This window comes from Myodes glareolus, chromosome 7 (genome assembly GCF_982192425.1).
Source record: "Myodes glareolus chromosome 7, mMyoGla1.1, whole genome shotgun sequence".
Classification (NCBI taxonomy): domain Eukaryota; kingdom Metazoa; phylum Chordata; class Mammalia; order Rodentia; family Cricetidae; genus Myodes; species Myodes glareolus.
The window spans coordinates 36969418-36985542 of NC_142032.1; the positions used below are offsets into that span (position 1 = coordinate 36969418).

A 16125-nucleotide genomic window follows, 5' to 3' on the forward strand; every position below is an offset into this window, starting at 1 on the left:
ACCCTAGGTGAGGAATTCTAAGGGCTCGAGGGACACGTCCCCCTCACATCCTCCTAAGGGCGGGGCTAGATGACGAGGTGGTCACTGTCCTGTACGACACTGCCACAGTGGACTTGATGCTCACCTCCTTCCTGTCGCTTCGTGCTGTCCCCTCAGAGACCAGCGGGAAGTGAATGGGTCCCAGGAGCAGCAGCACAGGGACCAGGCAGGCTTTCTGACGTCCTGCTTGGTCTGGGGACCAAACCTCAATGACTTACATCTATAGATGGGTGCATTATCTTTTATGCAAAATTTCCCCCAGTCTTAATAACTTTTATTGTTTGTGTGCAGGTTTGTATGTGTACACCTGGGTGTGTGTGTGCCACAAAGGGTGTGTGGAGGACAACTTTGTGGAGTCAGTTCTCTCCCACCACCTTTATGTGAATCCTGGGGATCAAACTCGGGTCTCCAGGCTTGCCAGGCAAGCACTTTGTCCACTGAGTCATCTCGCCCGTCCCCAGGTCTTGGTTCTTGCAATTGAACCTTCTGTAAACCGTGAACAGCAGAGACAGAGCAGCTAGCTGCCTGTTGTGGCAAGACCTGGACGTGTAGGGGATCTGACAAGCAAAGATGAAGGCTGAAAACATCATACGAAACAAGGAGCCGAGACACGGAACACATCCAACCATGGCCCCTTCTCATGTCATCTAAAGTGCTCCAGCAAGTGAGAGGCAACATCTAAGTTGCTCCGGGCCAACTTCAGTAAATAAAGAGGCGGGGGAAAAAAGGACTCTACAGCTTCATACATTGGGAACATGGCTGTGATTATCTCTGTCCAGAGTATGTTCAAAGTAGGTATTTCCACATGCTCATTGGGGCCACTGCAGGGAAAATCTTAACACCAAGCTTTAAGTAATATGTGTTTCTGATGGATTAGTTGTGAAACACATCTTCAGTTGTGGTTGGTTCTGAGCAAGACTCCGTATACAGATCCTTGAAATGTTTAGTGCTATGAAAATTCTAGTTATTGTTATAAGAATCCCATCAGTATGATGATCAGTAAGAGGTTCTGCTATAACACAAGTGTGCCTACATGAAAAACAGAGTCACACGGTAAGCATCCTGCCAGTCACACACTGCTCTGCAGTGGTAAAGAGCAGAAAAGCACACCAATTCTCTATTCTCCCCGACGGGAACCTGCACCCACCTCGTCCACAGACGGATACAGGGCAAAGAGCTCAGCCTGTCGATTGGTCTTGCGGGCCTCCTCTTTCTCCTTCTCAAAGTCGTCAGCACTCAGCTGCAGCAGGTTTTCCAGCCGCTCATCGGGCTGCAGGCTGCGGAGGTCGAAGTCACAAGTAGTGAGGGGGCCCTTCCCAGACACGTCACACAGCACGTTTAAGCGGCGGGGTCCTGTCTGTTAGAGAAAACAATTGACCTTCATGAGGGTCTAGGGGCACAAATGAGAACTAGGCTCAGGGACAATTCATGACTGCTATAGCTGGGGGTCTATAGATCTCAGATCTCAAGGAGTTTTGTTGGTGGTGGTTTGGTTTGGTTTGAACAAACTAAGGACTTGACACAACTGGTCTTGGCTTCCTGGTGGGACTATCTGGAGTGAGATTCTCTTTCCCTGGAAGCATACATTATTCATCAGGTGGATAAGCCAGTCCTGGGCAAGGATTTGAAATGACACTGTGTTTCTAGTAGCTACTGGCTGAAGCAGAGCCTCTTAGGAACCACGCTCACATCTCAGCCTGGAGCCAAACAGAGTTGTGACAAGGGGTAGCATAAAGAGCCAGGACTGTGAACAGAGGGACCTTTTTCTAATCAACTCCAGAGCTTGGGTTTTGAGGCAAGAAAATAAAATAAACTCTAAGGAGCCTTCAAAAAATGCATATATAGTCTAAAGCTAAGCGTTGAGCTTACAAGTTCAGATATATGGGATTGGGGGGTACACTTAGCCACTACAGCAGAGCCTGTCTGAGGCTGGGTGCCTCCCACAAGTAACTACAGGACTTCAGTAATGGTTAGAGGAGCAAACACCAACCAAGAAAAACTGCCCTGACTATCCAAGCAACAGCTTACAACTTCAGTGGGAACTCATTTGTCTCTGTTTGCTTTCTGACCTATGTGAGCCCTATGGACTAGCACACCATTATTGAAAATAACATGTTCGAATCATTGCTAGCTCTTGTACATTTCTGCTGGATACAGCATGAAGTACATCTCAGTCATGGGTGGAGACAGCACTGAATCATGAAGTAACCATTTTGCGAAAATAACGACAACGGCAATAATAGTGGCCAGCACTTATTGGGTAGCGGCACTGTTGGCATTAGTGGTGTAAGTGACGCTGGCCTCATTAAAAAATCTTCACACATTCTGACTCACTCCTCAGGTAGCCTCATGATACTTAGTGCCATCCTTGGTTTCCAGGGAAGAAAACTATAATCCAGAAAGGCTAATGACAGAGCCTGGGGACAGGGAGGTGGTGTGAGGGGATCAATAAGAAAGGTTAGGCAATCTGACAGTGCCGGCTTTGAACCACCCTGGCTCTCACAGGGAGGGGTCCACCGTAGGTCCCTCCCCCAACTACAGGCCCTTCACGTTTTCCATCTTAATCACTGGGCTTCGGGGTTTCTGTCTGAATACTGATTTCTGAAGACACAAACCAATTTGAGGAAAACAGCCACTGACTCAGACAGGAGAGTTCCTCCTACTTGAATGTTCTACGAGTCTTACATTTATTCTAGTTTTTTAAAAAATTGACAGCATGCCTTGGGCAGAGCCAGCCCGTCACCTGGCAACCATGTTTGTTGATAGGAAATACCTGAGTGGCCGGTTCACTGCACTCCAAAGTTTCTGACTCAAACGTCTGTTTCTGAAGCGTCTTGTGAAAATCTCTCCGTGATCCGGTCTTTTTAAAGCTGCAAAAATCTGAACTTCCTTGGTTTCTTTGATTGTTGATATGATTGGATTTGGAGGGAGATGAGGAGCAGCAAAGAGGGAGAAAGAGGCAGAGCATTAGATTAAAAATAACATACTGACATGGGACAGACCAAGTCCGCTTTCAACAGAGGACAATTGTAGTGCCTCCGTCTATGCACCCGGCCTCACACAAGGCTCTGCTGTAGGGACATACAGTCTTGTCTCCTTATGAAAGGCAGGAATGGCCTGGGAAAAATGCCACTGTAGAGGTGTGGTCTTTCCAGCTGTGGGGCACTTGGCTCTGAGCTGAAGCTAAACCGTGACCATAAGAAGCTGAGACAAATCTAGCAATGTGTAGAAGCAGCAAAGAGAGATTGCAGATAAAAACAGAGGAAGCCATTTCATCTCCACATCAATGTTCTTGATAGTGAGCAAGAAAAGCAGAACATGGCTAAGGGAAAAACACACAAAGATGATGTACGGACTGACAGTCTTTGCTGACATTCACAGCCCCGCTCTTGGAACTTCACTACAACTCTCAAAGGGATGGGAATGGAGGTCAGCGTCAGCGGTAGAGTGCGTGCCTAGCAAGCATGAGGGCCAAGATTCACAGGTGTGCGTTCCTGTTCTTTCTCCCTCTCTCCCTCTCTCCTCCTCCCTCCCTGTCTGTTTCTGTTTTTCTGTGTATATTTCTGTCTCTGTCTCCCAGTCTCTTGGATTCTCTCTCTCTCTCTCTCTCTCTCTCTCTCTCTCTCTCTCTCTCTCTCTCTCTCTCTCATACACACACACACACACACACACACTATGGAAGGGATCTAAATTAGAATAATCAGGGCTATCACTGGAGAATTGAGACCATGATGGGAAAGAAGAGAACTCTTAAGTTGTCATTTCATAACCATAGAAATTAATGTGTATATTCCCCATTTTTTCTGATGATTGAAAGGCTTCTTGAAAAACACGCAACAAAGTGTATACACACATAATTGGTGTGCTTTCTGCATTTATTGTACAGACTGCACAGGTTGGTAAAAGGACATGTAATGAGGTGAGAATATATTAGGCAGGTCAGATGATCAACAGGTAAAGGCAGAACTGTAGGAGGCCAGCAACGATTCAAACACAGTTCCTAACTCTCCAAGAGGGAGGGGCGCTGGAGGAGGCGCACGACGCACACAGCAGGCACCAAGGGCATGCTAGTTCATTGTGTTAAGTGAGGAAGCAGGAGATGCCCCAGTGCCTTTGGTAGGGAGATCAGGGCATCTCTAGATTTTACTATGCTCCGAAGACAATTTGTTTTAAGAAAAAAAGAGACAAACAGCCCAGAAGCTCTCTGCAAGATCGGCCTGGCAACAATTCCAAGCCTGCCTTACTATGACTGGCCAGCTTCAGTGTGCCCTTGCCATGTATGTGTCCAGCCCAAACTACTGTAATAAGGCAGGGTGAAAAGGAGCCTGAATTAGGAACTAAAAAGAAGGAAATGGCAAGAAACGTGTCTATGATAATTTCTGATTTGGAGTTCCTAAACAGCTGAAAACAAACAAAAATTAAATAATATATTTGTATCAAAAACATCATTGAAAATATACATTGTTCAAAAACATTGACAAAAGTATCCCTGGGAATGTCTTAAACAGTTGCTTGGATATAATAACTATTTGGAATATTTCAGAGAATTCTTTTGGTTCTAGTTGCTCGAGGGTTGCAAATGAAGAGTGGATTATAACTAACAACCTTTATTTTATAAAATTTACTTTCTTTAGCAGCTTTCTTTGGGAGGAGACCTGGTGGGAGATTTCTTAAGTCAGCCAATTTCTTGAAAGTTATGCTTAACCATATAATTCTAGGGGGGTCACATGGAGGGGGATAGCAGGCCTTCTTGGTGCATAAAAGAAAAAGAAGCGGCAAGATGGTTCGAGGGGCGCTGCTTGCCACCGAGGCTTGAGGAGGAGCGGCTCCTGCGGGCTGTCCTCTCCTCTCCGTGCACAGCTACGGCCTGGACACAGACACCCACACTCACAAATAAATAGTAAGTAAAGGAAAAATGCCGAGGGGAATCGAGTCCACACCTTACCCACTCGGCCACACGGTGGGTGGTCTAATTCCCGGGAAGGGGGAACAATCTAACTGAAGTAGTGGCAAAGATAGGCAAGTAAGAACTGTCTTGTAATTAGATCCCAAATGAGAAGGCACGAGACCTGTGGTTATTAGCTCTGTAAAGCCCTATGCAGAGCAGGAAAACAAGACTAAATGATAACACCAGCCCCTCAGGAGCAGTTCTAAAGCCATAGTTGTGCCAGCAATTACTTTTTTTTTTTTTTTTAGGACTGTCCCCTCCAAAGGGAACTGATTCAGAAGCTCCTTTTTAAGGAACACTTGAGCCATGGGGGTGTGGGGAGGCAGCCGACCTAAAGGCCTGAGGTGCAGCTACATTAATAACAAGGACGACGTTAGCTTGCCCCTTCCTCCAACTCATAAATGACACCTGTTTCTAAGAGTGCTAACTTATAAACATGCAAACACATACATATGTGCAAGCACACACTAGCACACAACACAACACCCAAGCACAGGCATGTGTCTGCCTTCATCAGCATTTTCAGGGCACGTCTCTCTTCCTGTTTCTTCACAGAGTGAGGAACGGACATGGGTAAATCGCAGGGATCTTTCCTGAATTGAATGTGTGATTTGATGATAAAAAGTCTACATACTTACATACTATAGCAAATAAAATAAAATCTAATTTGATTTGCTCTTCTAAAGACCCTTTTGGGGACACAGAATATATGTCTTTTTTTCTGTTTTATGCAAATAGATCCCCCACTCCTTCCATTTTGTTGGACTGTCTTGTGGAGTTCTTTATAAGGACCGCGAAGGCATTGGCAAACCAATCAATTAGAGGTTGATGTTAAAGTTCATTTCGTAACACAGACACTTTAGCCTGATGGTGAAGTCAGCCTTTGTGACTATTGCCACGGAAAGCAGTAAGACTAGTGTGTCCATACTGGAGTAAACTTCTTGCCCCTTCCTCACACCCTTTAGCATCCACTCCCCCATCTCAGAAAGTCGCAGCGCTCCCCTAGGAAACGGGGCTAACGCTGGCTGGGGAGAAGCACGGGCTGGCAAGCATGAGAGGTGACTCACTCCAGAAGAGCCAGCATGGAAGAAGCCACCACTGAGTAGGTCCTAAGACAGCTGGCTCAGTGCCTCTGGCTACAGGCATCCCAGCCTACTCACCCCACCCTGGCAACTGACTTAAACCAAGCCAAGTTCCCAGTGAGCCTGTGTGCAGACTGGAGAAAGATGGGAAAGTCGGCAGACTGGGAAAAGAACAGTCCGCACAAAATGAGAACGGCCTGCAGCTTCCCCGGAGAACCACAAGCTTTGTCTTAAACACCCTTCCCAAACACTCAGGAACACCGGCAGACAGAGGACTTCAGGAAACCATTCGTTCTAGAGGCCAATGTGCAGCAGGCAGAATCTGGCTCTTGGTGGGGAGGGTCTGAGTTCAGATACTGGATCCTTATGAACCAGTCAAGAGAGACAGATCTGGGCACAGGGCCTCGTGTCTCTGAGCCACGGTTTCCTCAGGTGTAGAAAAGAGGACACTGAAGCTCATTTTAAGGGTCAGTTGTGGAGATCAGAGAATAATTGTGTCCTTCTTTCTCTCCCTCCCCTCCCTTCTCCTCCTGTTTCTCACTCTCCCCTTTCTTTTTTCTTCCTATACAATTAGGTGTTAAAACCTTAAGGTTTATTGAAACAAGGCAGCCATCCATGTCTCAGAGTGAAAAGAAGTCCGGAATTGGAACTTGAGTCCAGGATAGGGTAAGGGATGCATTTATCATGAAAGTGCTGTCTGCACGGAGTGGTGAATCCTAGCCCACATGGTGCAAGGAAGAGGCCAGAACATAGGCAGCCTGGCACATGATCATCACCGAGCTTGCGTCTCGGTGATTTATTTATAAATAAGTAATATTTATATTTTATATATAATTATATTTTATATAATATATTACAACATCTATAATAAATATAAATATTTATTTATAAATAAAGAAGCATTTACAAAAGAAGGGACACCTGACATGACTTGGGCTTGGTGACAAGGCTCCATCCTGTGGTGAATCATCCTGATACTGGGTCAGCACAAGATAAAGAGGCTCACCCCGGAAGGAATGGTAGGCCTGGGGTCAGAACCAGAATAGGAAGATGATGGATACTGGGGTAGAGGAGAGTGTGGGCAATGGTTCCACATAGGAGAATCAAACAACTAGAAACATGAAAGACACGGGAGCTACATTCTTCCAGAGAGAGGAGTGAAGATACCAAAAGAAGACGGCTAGAGCAGACACCATGAAGTTGGATGTACAGGCCAACAAGAAGTCATGGTTTTCATTCTGTTCAGTGAAAGGACCAGAGGAGCCAGGCCTCCGCAAAAACGAGCATGCTTTACACATGCAGCGTGGCTGCTGAGCGCTACTGTCCACTGAGGCACAGTGGCATCTGAGAGCGATAACTAACTCTGGGCAAGGAAGGAAAAACCTAATAGTTATTAAATCTCACTAGAATATCATGTGTCAGAGAGCAAGGATGTCTTCAATGATGGCTGGGGCCATGTAAAAAAGATGTAAGTGTCAGTCAAAGAGACTGATACCAGGCAACCTGAAGACCATTTGAGCATCAAAATAAATAAGAGATGTGAGTCAAATCATTCAATAAAACAGGAAATTATAGCTCCATATTTATAGAAATAAAGTGAAGGTTTGATGAGGAATGGGATATCAATAAACCCAAAGAGGGGAGCAGTCTATAAAATGGCTGGCCCATAATCTCAGAAGGCAGGGAAGAATCCACACCGAGAAGGTCCTTCAGCATGACCAAGACTAATGACAGGTCACATTAAAGTGTAGTGTGTAACTTGGAACTGGATTCTTTTGCTCTCCAAAGAATATCCTTCAGCCATTTGATGAAAACTGAAATCTGAGGGTTAAGTGGTAATGAAATATTGATAGTAATTTTCAGAATGTGGGGATTATATGGCAACTGTAATGGAAAATGTGCTTGTCTGTAGTAATTACACACTAACATAGGTGGGGTAATGGGAAAAGCAGGTCAGAGGTTTGATCTCCCATGGTCAGTGGTTCGGAAGAGCTCTTGGTTTATGTTCAGAACTTTTCTATAAATTTGAGGTTGTCTCTAAACAAAAGGAAAGTAATTTGTCAGGCACCTGGCACTGCAGTAAAAATTACTGGGCTCCAATCAGGTCCCGTTTACCAAGCCATGCACCAATTCTCCAGCTGCTGTGAGCATAAAAATTGTCCACCCATCTTTCCTTCCTGTCCCCCATGCCAACCCTATTACTCTGACTCCATGGTGGCTATAAAGATAGGCATCAGAACACAATAGTCCCTCACTTCAGGCAATTTTACACACAAAACTGTTGCAGTCCAGAGCCAACTATGATTTGAGACCCCCATCCTCAGTAGGCCCCTCTCCTGTTTTTTTCTAAAGACTCATCCTTAAGGACCACATGCATCTGAATCCCTGCCCCAGGTTCTGCTTCTAGGGAAGCAACAAAGACAGTTACATGCCAGTTTTTCATTAGCATCAGTGACAATACTGTCCCGTGCGATGTCAATGAATGCAGTGTAAATCCAGATAATTCATAGATACATAGAATTCAGTGTCTTCTAAAATCCCCAGTACGGCAGAACTACATTGTTTTATAGGAGAAATGTACTTAGCTATCAGAAACAAGGATGGAGCTCTGAGAAGAGCCCAATTTAGTATTCCACTTTGTAGGATGCTTCCAAGTCCTGAGGGAGAGTCTACTGTCATGATTAAACTTGTGACGCCCTCCGTTTCCAGGTCTTTAGAAAGTCCCCTTCCTATACGTACTGCTAAAGCTATGATCTAAAATATGAGACAGATATTTGCTTGTTAAGTTTCATTCATTCTTTCATTCAACAAATGTTTATAGTTTAATTCTCTTGAGAATCAGATACCAAGAAGAATTCATAAGAATTATAGCTGAGAGCGGGACCTGCCCTCAGAGAAGTCATTCTACCAAAAAAGATGCCACAGTTAACAGCAAAGGCGCTTTAGACAGGTAGCTAGAACTCAATGAACAGTGACAAAAGATTCAGGAGAAATGTCAACAAGGTGTTTTAAACACTCACAGAAGGAGGTGACAATTTCTAGCCATACCGGCAAAGGCTTGGTAGAAGCCTTTGACCAGGGCCTCCGCACAGCGGGTCTGGAGCAGGCTGTGGTGATGTGCACAGCCAGGTTACTGCTTGTTACCACGTAGGCCGATGAGCCTGCCTTGCTCTCCATGCTTTAAGAAAGCAGAGCACCTTGACAGCCAGCACAACAAATGTGTGTCATAATCAGCAATTATTGATCGAGGAGACATTTTTATGGTGTTTTGGGAGTAACTGAATTATATGCACTGATGTGTTCAATTTTTAATTGTTTACCAGTTCACTGGGAGTAAAAATGGAGCAATAAAACAGATGATACCCTATTCCTTGATATCCCCACTCTCCTTGAGCATGACCTTCTGGTAGAATCGCCTTAATCACTCAGGATGAAAGACAAACTCCAGGAACTTTTATGATGCTGCCCATAACACCCATGAAATGTTTCACTGTCACTCTGGATCATACACCAAAAATAAATCGCACGTAAACATGTTTAATCACTGGAGAGTCTGACTCACCACCAAGACATGGAAAACATTCTGAAGTTAATCACCCCAGCTTCATTTAGAGAAAATGACAGGGAAAATGGTGCTTGAGACCCTTACTATCTCCCAAAGGATGCTATCAAACATAATCCACACAAAATTGTGAAGGTATTACGAAAATTAGATAAGAAGTGAACACAGACCCCCCCAATCATCAGTTCTATGCCTATTTTCAAAACACATAAAACAAAAAGGACTAAAAATGAGTTATTCTTGGGTTAGCTGTAGACATGAAACACAGAAAGAGATCTAGTCAAGGAATCTCCCAGCTTCAGAATCACAGGCAAATATTTTAAGTAACAGATTTTTTTTTTTTTTTGTGGGCTTGTGAGGTGGATCAGTAAGTAAATGTGCTTGCGGCTAAACCTGATCACCCGAGTCCAACACCCAGGCCCTAAGGTAGAGGGAAGGGGCTGCCTTGTACACGTTGCTCTGACTGACTTCTATATGTGTCCACATATGTGTAAAAACCAGAGAAATGTGAATATTTTCTCCAAAAGGAGATCATGCACTATACATAATTCAACCTTTCCCTACTGAGTGATTAAAAGCAAGTCTGGACCTCATTTTTGTCTTTCACGGCAGTACTTTGCATCTGATTTAAACATGACGATGATAGAACTTGATGGCAAATGCCCTACAGAATGATGGGAGTGGGAGGGAATGCTAGTGACCGTTACCCCACACCTCTGCCCATTAAGTGGAATCCACAGCCATTATCGCAGAGAACAAGGGCATAAAAGTCTATCTCCAGATATTACAGAGAAATGTAATAGCAGTCAGGAGATAATTGAGGAATAAAGGAGCTAACTAAATCAGTGCTTGACTGCATGGTTTTGGATGACAAAGACATGTCCATGGAAGGCAAAGCGACTTCATTAAGATCACATCTCTGGAGAAAGGGGGCTGCCACCCATCCCCAAAGTGTAGTAAAATATATGGTGTAGAGTTTAAAGGTTATTCCCTCGCCACACTAATTGAAGTGTCTATCGTGATATTTCATTTTTATACATATCATAAGCAATAATTTTACTTGATTATTACTAATGAGACCTTTAAAATCCCATTTCACTCACAATAGTAAAATATGGGTGTGTGTACACACACACACACACACACACACACACACACACATATATATTGAAGTTTTTATTTTATAAATATGTGTGCTTTGCTTGCATTATGTCTGTGTACTGTATGTGTGACTGATGTCTTCGGGGGCCAGAGAGAGCATCAGATCCTCTGGAACAAGGGTTACAGATGACAGTTGGAATGTTGCAAGTCCACAAGTTCAATTACACTTTTTCTTGGGCTAGCTTTAGCCCCCTATTAGCCATTCCTTGCTGACCTCTGTGTCGGAAAGGGCATCCTATGAACCATAAATAAAAACGTTTTGGAATCTAACTTAGCAGATCACTAGCTTCCATCAACCCAAGAGCCAAGAACGTCATCAGAGAGCATCTGAGACATGTAGAGATCCCCCCGCCATCATGCTTTAACTTATACTCCGATGCCTCCATCAATGTTATTTTTAAAATGCTTTGGCTAATACATTTTTGTTTTGTTGCTTTCAAACTCCACAAACTGCTTCCATGTTGGAACATTATATTTGGTGAGATCTAAATGTATGTTCCATGAGTATGATCACTCATATTTGTTCCAGAATAAACCATGCCTTTTGTTCCTTGAGGTGAGAGCTGTTTCTTTTAGTCACAGCAGAGCCCTCCATGCTCTCTGCTTCACTTCCTGCCCTGACTTCTCTCAGTGATGTCTGTGATAAGGACATGGAAGCCGAATGCATCCTTCTCCACAGGCTGATTTTTGGTCAGTGTTCTATCACAGCAGCAGAAAGCAAACTCAGTCCTGTTCCATTCTATAAAATAATGTCACCAGCCACAGCAAAAATAAAAAGAGAAAAAGATAGATCTTCTCTATTTTATACCCCTGACCATCACTTGTGATATGCAGTTACTGTGGTGGCTTGAACAAGAATGGTCTCCCATAGGCTCGTGTGTTTGAATACTTGGTCCCCAGTTGGTCGAACAGCTTGGGAAGGATCAGGAGCTGTGGTCTTGTTGGAGATGGTGTGTCACTGAGGGTAGGGGGAAGGCTCTGAGATTTCAAAAAGCTGGGCCATTCCCAGTGCTCTCTCTCTGCCTGCTGCTTGAGGACCAAGCTGTGAGCTCTCAGCTGTTCCTGGCCCCAGGCCTTTGCTCCCCCACTACGGACCCAAACCCTTGGAACAGCAAAGCCAGTTAAACGCTTTCTTCTCTAAGCTGCCTTGGTCATGGTATCTTGTCACGGCAATAGAGAAGTAACTAAGACAGCTGTAACCCATGCCTTTAGGAGCACAGCTCTGAGCTTTAAACAAATGAACACAGTTATGTAGACACTACTCCAATCAAGATGCTGGCTAATTCTACCAACTCTCCAAGTTCTCCCACACCCTCTGTAGTCAGCTCCTTTCCCCAACGCCAGATTCTGGAAGCCACGGGCCTCTTTCCTATCTTTACAGCCCTACTTTTCCAGCATGTCATATAAAGGGAAACACGCAAGTCTTTTCCGACTGGCTTGTTTCACTTAGCACAACGAACCTGGTAACATCCTAGTGTTGCGAGAGCAGTAGTCTAAAAGTTCCACTGTATGGCTGAGTAGTAGCCCACTGGATGAACTTACCAGAGTTAGGTTTATTATTACCCTATTGAATGCATTCAGTGTTATTTGTAATGTTGGCACCTACAAATAAAAATATTCTAAGTATTTGCATAGAAACTTTTATGTGGACACAGGTTTTCATTTCATTTAGTCAAATCCCTAGAGCTGGGATTTCATGGTATATACTGGGGTATGTGAATATATAAATATTATATTATTACATATGTGTGTGTTTAGGTTTTTAGACTAAGGGAATAAAATCCAAACACATGAATCAGCATTCGGAAACTAGGTCATAACAGCCTACAGTTTAAAATGACAATAGGATAAGACTAGAGGAATATAACTTATTTTTATGAATGATATCCAACATTGGCAGGAAATGTATGACAGTGGTAGTTCTACGCTGTGCTACTCATGGGGGGAATTATCACAGCTTTTCTGGGGAACAATTTGGTAGAACTAATCAGAACATACTAGATACAAGGATTTCATTTCTACCTTCAGAAGTAGTCATAATCATGTGTCTAGCAGATGCTGTACTATGTTTTCTCATTAGGAAAAGGGGAGAGAGTTATATATCCATCAATAAAGAAAGATACCATAACTCATGGGCCATTCCTTTCCTCCGGAAAAATCAAGGTAGCCTTTTAAAACAAAAATAAAAACAGGCTAGTTCTCTGAAACAAGATGGTCTCAAAGATACTACTGAAAAACATACTGTATATTTGTACCACATAAAATGATAAATATTGGTGAGGGATGAGGACTACAGATGGAGACCACGGAGACTATGGAGACAAAGCACAACCAATCAAAATGTTGAGTTGTACAACCAAGTTCCAATAGCTACATCTACAAAAAACTCCCACACCCGAGGTTCAGGAAACATTTCAAAAGAGGAAACGTTTCAGAAGAAGCGGCAAAAAGGTTGTAAAGCCAGGGGGTGAGGGAATTTTCTATAAAATTGTGTTTCTTAGTAATGTCAGAAGCTACTGACATAAAGTCTCAACCACATGACCGCCTAAACATGAACTGAAAATGACAACAGACACTCCAGAGTTGACATGGCAAGAACCCATAAGGCCTCAACCCTGCACAAAGAGCTACAGGCAACTAAGGAATGCTGAGAACAGCAGAACACACCAATTGGCTATGCTTTCATGTATGTGTTTGTGTGTGTAAAACAATAATTAATGAAAACAGAGGTCATAAATTTGAAAGAGAGCAAGAATGGGAATATGGGAGGGTTTGGAGGGAGGAAATGGAAGGGAGAAATATTGTAATTATAATCCCAAAATATTTTATTGTTTTATTTCTCTCTCTCTCTCTCTGTCTCCCTCTGTCTCTCTCTCTCTCTCTCTCTGTGTGTGTATGTGTGCCTGTGTGTGTGTGTATGACTATATGCCTTCAGAGGCCAAAAGGGGACCTTGAATCCCCTGAAGCTTAAGTTACAGTGGCTGTAAGAAGTACAACAGTGGTTCTGGGAAACTCGAGTTCTCTAGAAGAGCAGCAAGTACTCTTAACTGTTGGGCCATGGCCCTGTGCTTTGGGTAGGGAGTGGCTCATGAAGCCCCACCCCTAGCTGACGCACTATAGGTAGCTGATGGCTGCCAGGAAAACGGGAATCACTTTTTCTTCGGGGATATTGTGGCTGGTATATTGCCCACGCTCTAGTTGATTGCCCCACACCCATGTGGATGCCATCAGCACCAACTGGATTTAGTGGTAATTAGAGAGAGAGAGGAAAAAAAGAAAGGATATGAAAGTTTGAGAGAGATTTGTTGTGGGGGAGGTGTCCAGGGAAATAGGGAATGGATATGACCATCGTATATATAAAATTATAATGTATAAAATGTATATCTGTAAATATAATGTATATAAATGGATATTCTTTGTGTGTATTGTATTGTATTTGGATGCATTGTATATATAATTGTCAAAGAGTAAATAAAAATGTTTTTTAAAAAGCCATGATGAAAATACAGTTGGAACTGGGTGATGAAGGGTGCCTGGATTTTACCCATGATTAAAGCATTTTGGGCATACACAGGCATGGAGTGATTCTTGGGAGAAGAGTATGTTCAAACTATAATTTTCATTCTCAGCATTTCAAATTCATTTGACCAGCAAATCAAAAATGGGGGTAGAAAAATGTGCCCTTCTATAAGGTACTAGTCAAAGATTGTCAGGATCTGTCAACGAGTTCTGGGGTTGGAGGCTTTCCTCTGCCAACTAGCTTGTTTTGGGGAAGGGAATTGGTCCATGACATGAATGTGCTGAGAACTCAGCCAGTGGTAATCTCCATCTCCAGTACACGTGACATAATATAAACAGATATTGTTTTCATAAGAGATAAGCGCATGGATATTCATTGCTTCTGAAAAAGAAATAGGACACACAAGGGAACAGGAACAACAGCCAAATGGCTAAAGGTCTAGACCCATATTTAACTCAAAACCATACAAATTAACGTTTTGCTAAAATTAGAATTTAAACATGACACCAAAAATAAAAATCTTAAGGAAAATACCAACATGGATTTAATTACATAAATCAATCTAAATGTTAAAGTATCCTGGGTAAGGAACTTACACAGTAGAAGTGTCAAGACTTTTAATGATAAAAGCGCCCAGTGCCCAGTGAGCAAAGTATTTGAGGTGCAAACAAGAGGATCAGAGTTTAGATTCTTCCTCCCCAGAATCCACCTAAAAGCCTCAGATGGTGAAGATGGGAATCCCTTAAGCAAACGGGCCATATTTGCAAACTCTGGGTTTGATTAAGTGACTCTGGTTCAATGTACAAGGTGAAAAGGAAATCAAGGGAGATTCCTAAGGTCAACCTTGTGCTTCCATGTGCATGTGCAGACATAACTACATACACAGACACACATACACACATGTACACATGCATTCAAACATACATACACCCCAAAACATGAAAAGGGAAAAAGTGTTCTAAAGTTTTATAAAAACCAAAAAGCTTAATAGAGTTGCAGAAATTTTTTAAGTAGTACACAAAGGAAAAAAATTACCAGTGGCCAATGAATACATGGGAGAAAAAAAGTCCAACCTGATAATAAAATAAAATGTCAAAAATGTCAATGCTTTCACAAAAATGGAAATGTTAATGTGATATTTTATCATTTCTAATATTTAATATAAAATTCATGTATATTAAATCATTGATCTATTAAGCTTTAAATCTGTACATATACCTTAGGCACAGAAATTACAGTTTTTTTCCCAGAGAAAAAAATAATAAGTGTGCACAGGGTTTAGTGAGAAGGACATTGATGCACTGTACGTACAAAAACAACAAAACAAAACGAGAACTCACCTAAACATTAAAACTGATTGGATAAATTGTGATATACAGGTATTATGCAATCATTAGTTACTGTGATCAGGAAGAATCACTAAAAGTAAAGATAGGGAAACCTCCCTTACTGTGAAAATTGAAAATGCAGGCTAAAAATAGTACTGGAGTCCAGTTTAGTATTTCTATAAACACATACTACAAAGAGATTTGATTCAAGATCATTATCATCATCAACTACGGTTACCTACATAGAATGAAATTCATTGATTTTCGGTTTTGTTTCTCTATAGTTTCTAAAGTTTCTTTACTCTCTGTCATGAACATTCTAAAGTCTTTTTTTAAAAAAGTAAAATGAAATTTGTGGAAGACAGAAAGAAAGTTTTCCAAGAGTCTGTGCTACCAAGAGGAGGGAGTAAGCACAGTGTTTCTAATAGAAAATAAACCTGAAAACCAAATTTAGTCCAATGGACTTTCTGTTTATTGTTCCCTCT

General features: G+C 42.6%; 1 protein-coding gene across 2 annotated transcripts in view; it reads right to left on the bottom strand.

Annotated features, from left to right (window-relative positions):
• Dock8 (dedicator of cytokinesis 8) overlaps nucleotides 1-16125 on the bottom strand; it is a 203407-nt gene that overhangs the window by 119470 nt on the left and 67812 nt on the right. For both annotated transcript variants that reach the window (XM_087908020.1, XM_087908022.1), the window contains 2 exons: nucleotides 2813-2936; nucleotides 1187-1396 (listed from right to left, as the gene is read on the bottom strand). In XM_087908020.1, coding sequence (XP_087764146.1) covers nucleotides 1187-1396; nucleotides 2813-2936 — 334 coding nt within the window. The remainder of the gene's footprint in view (nucleotides 1-1186; nucleotides 1397-2812; nucleotides 2937-16125) is intronic.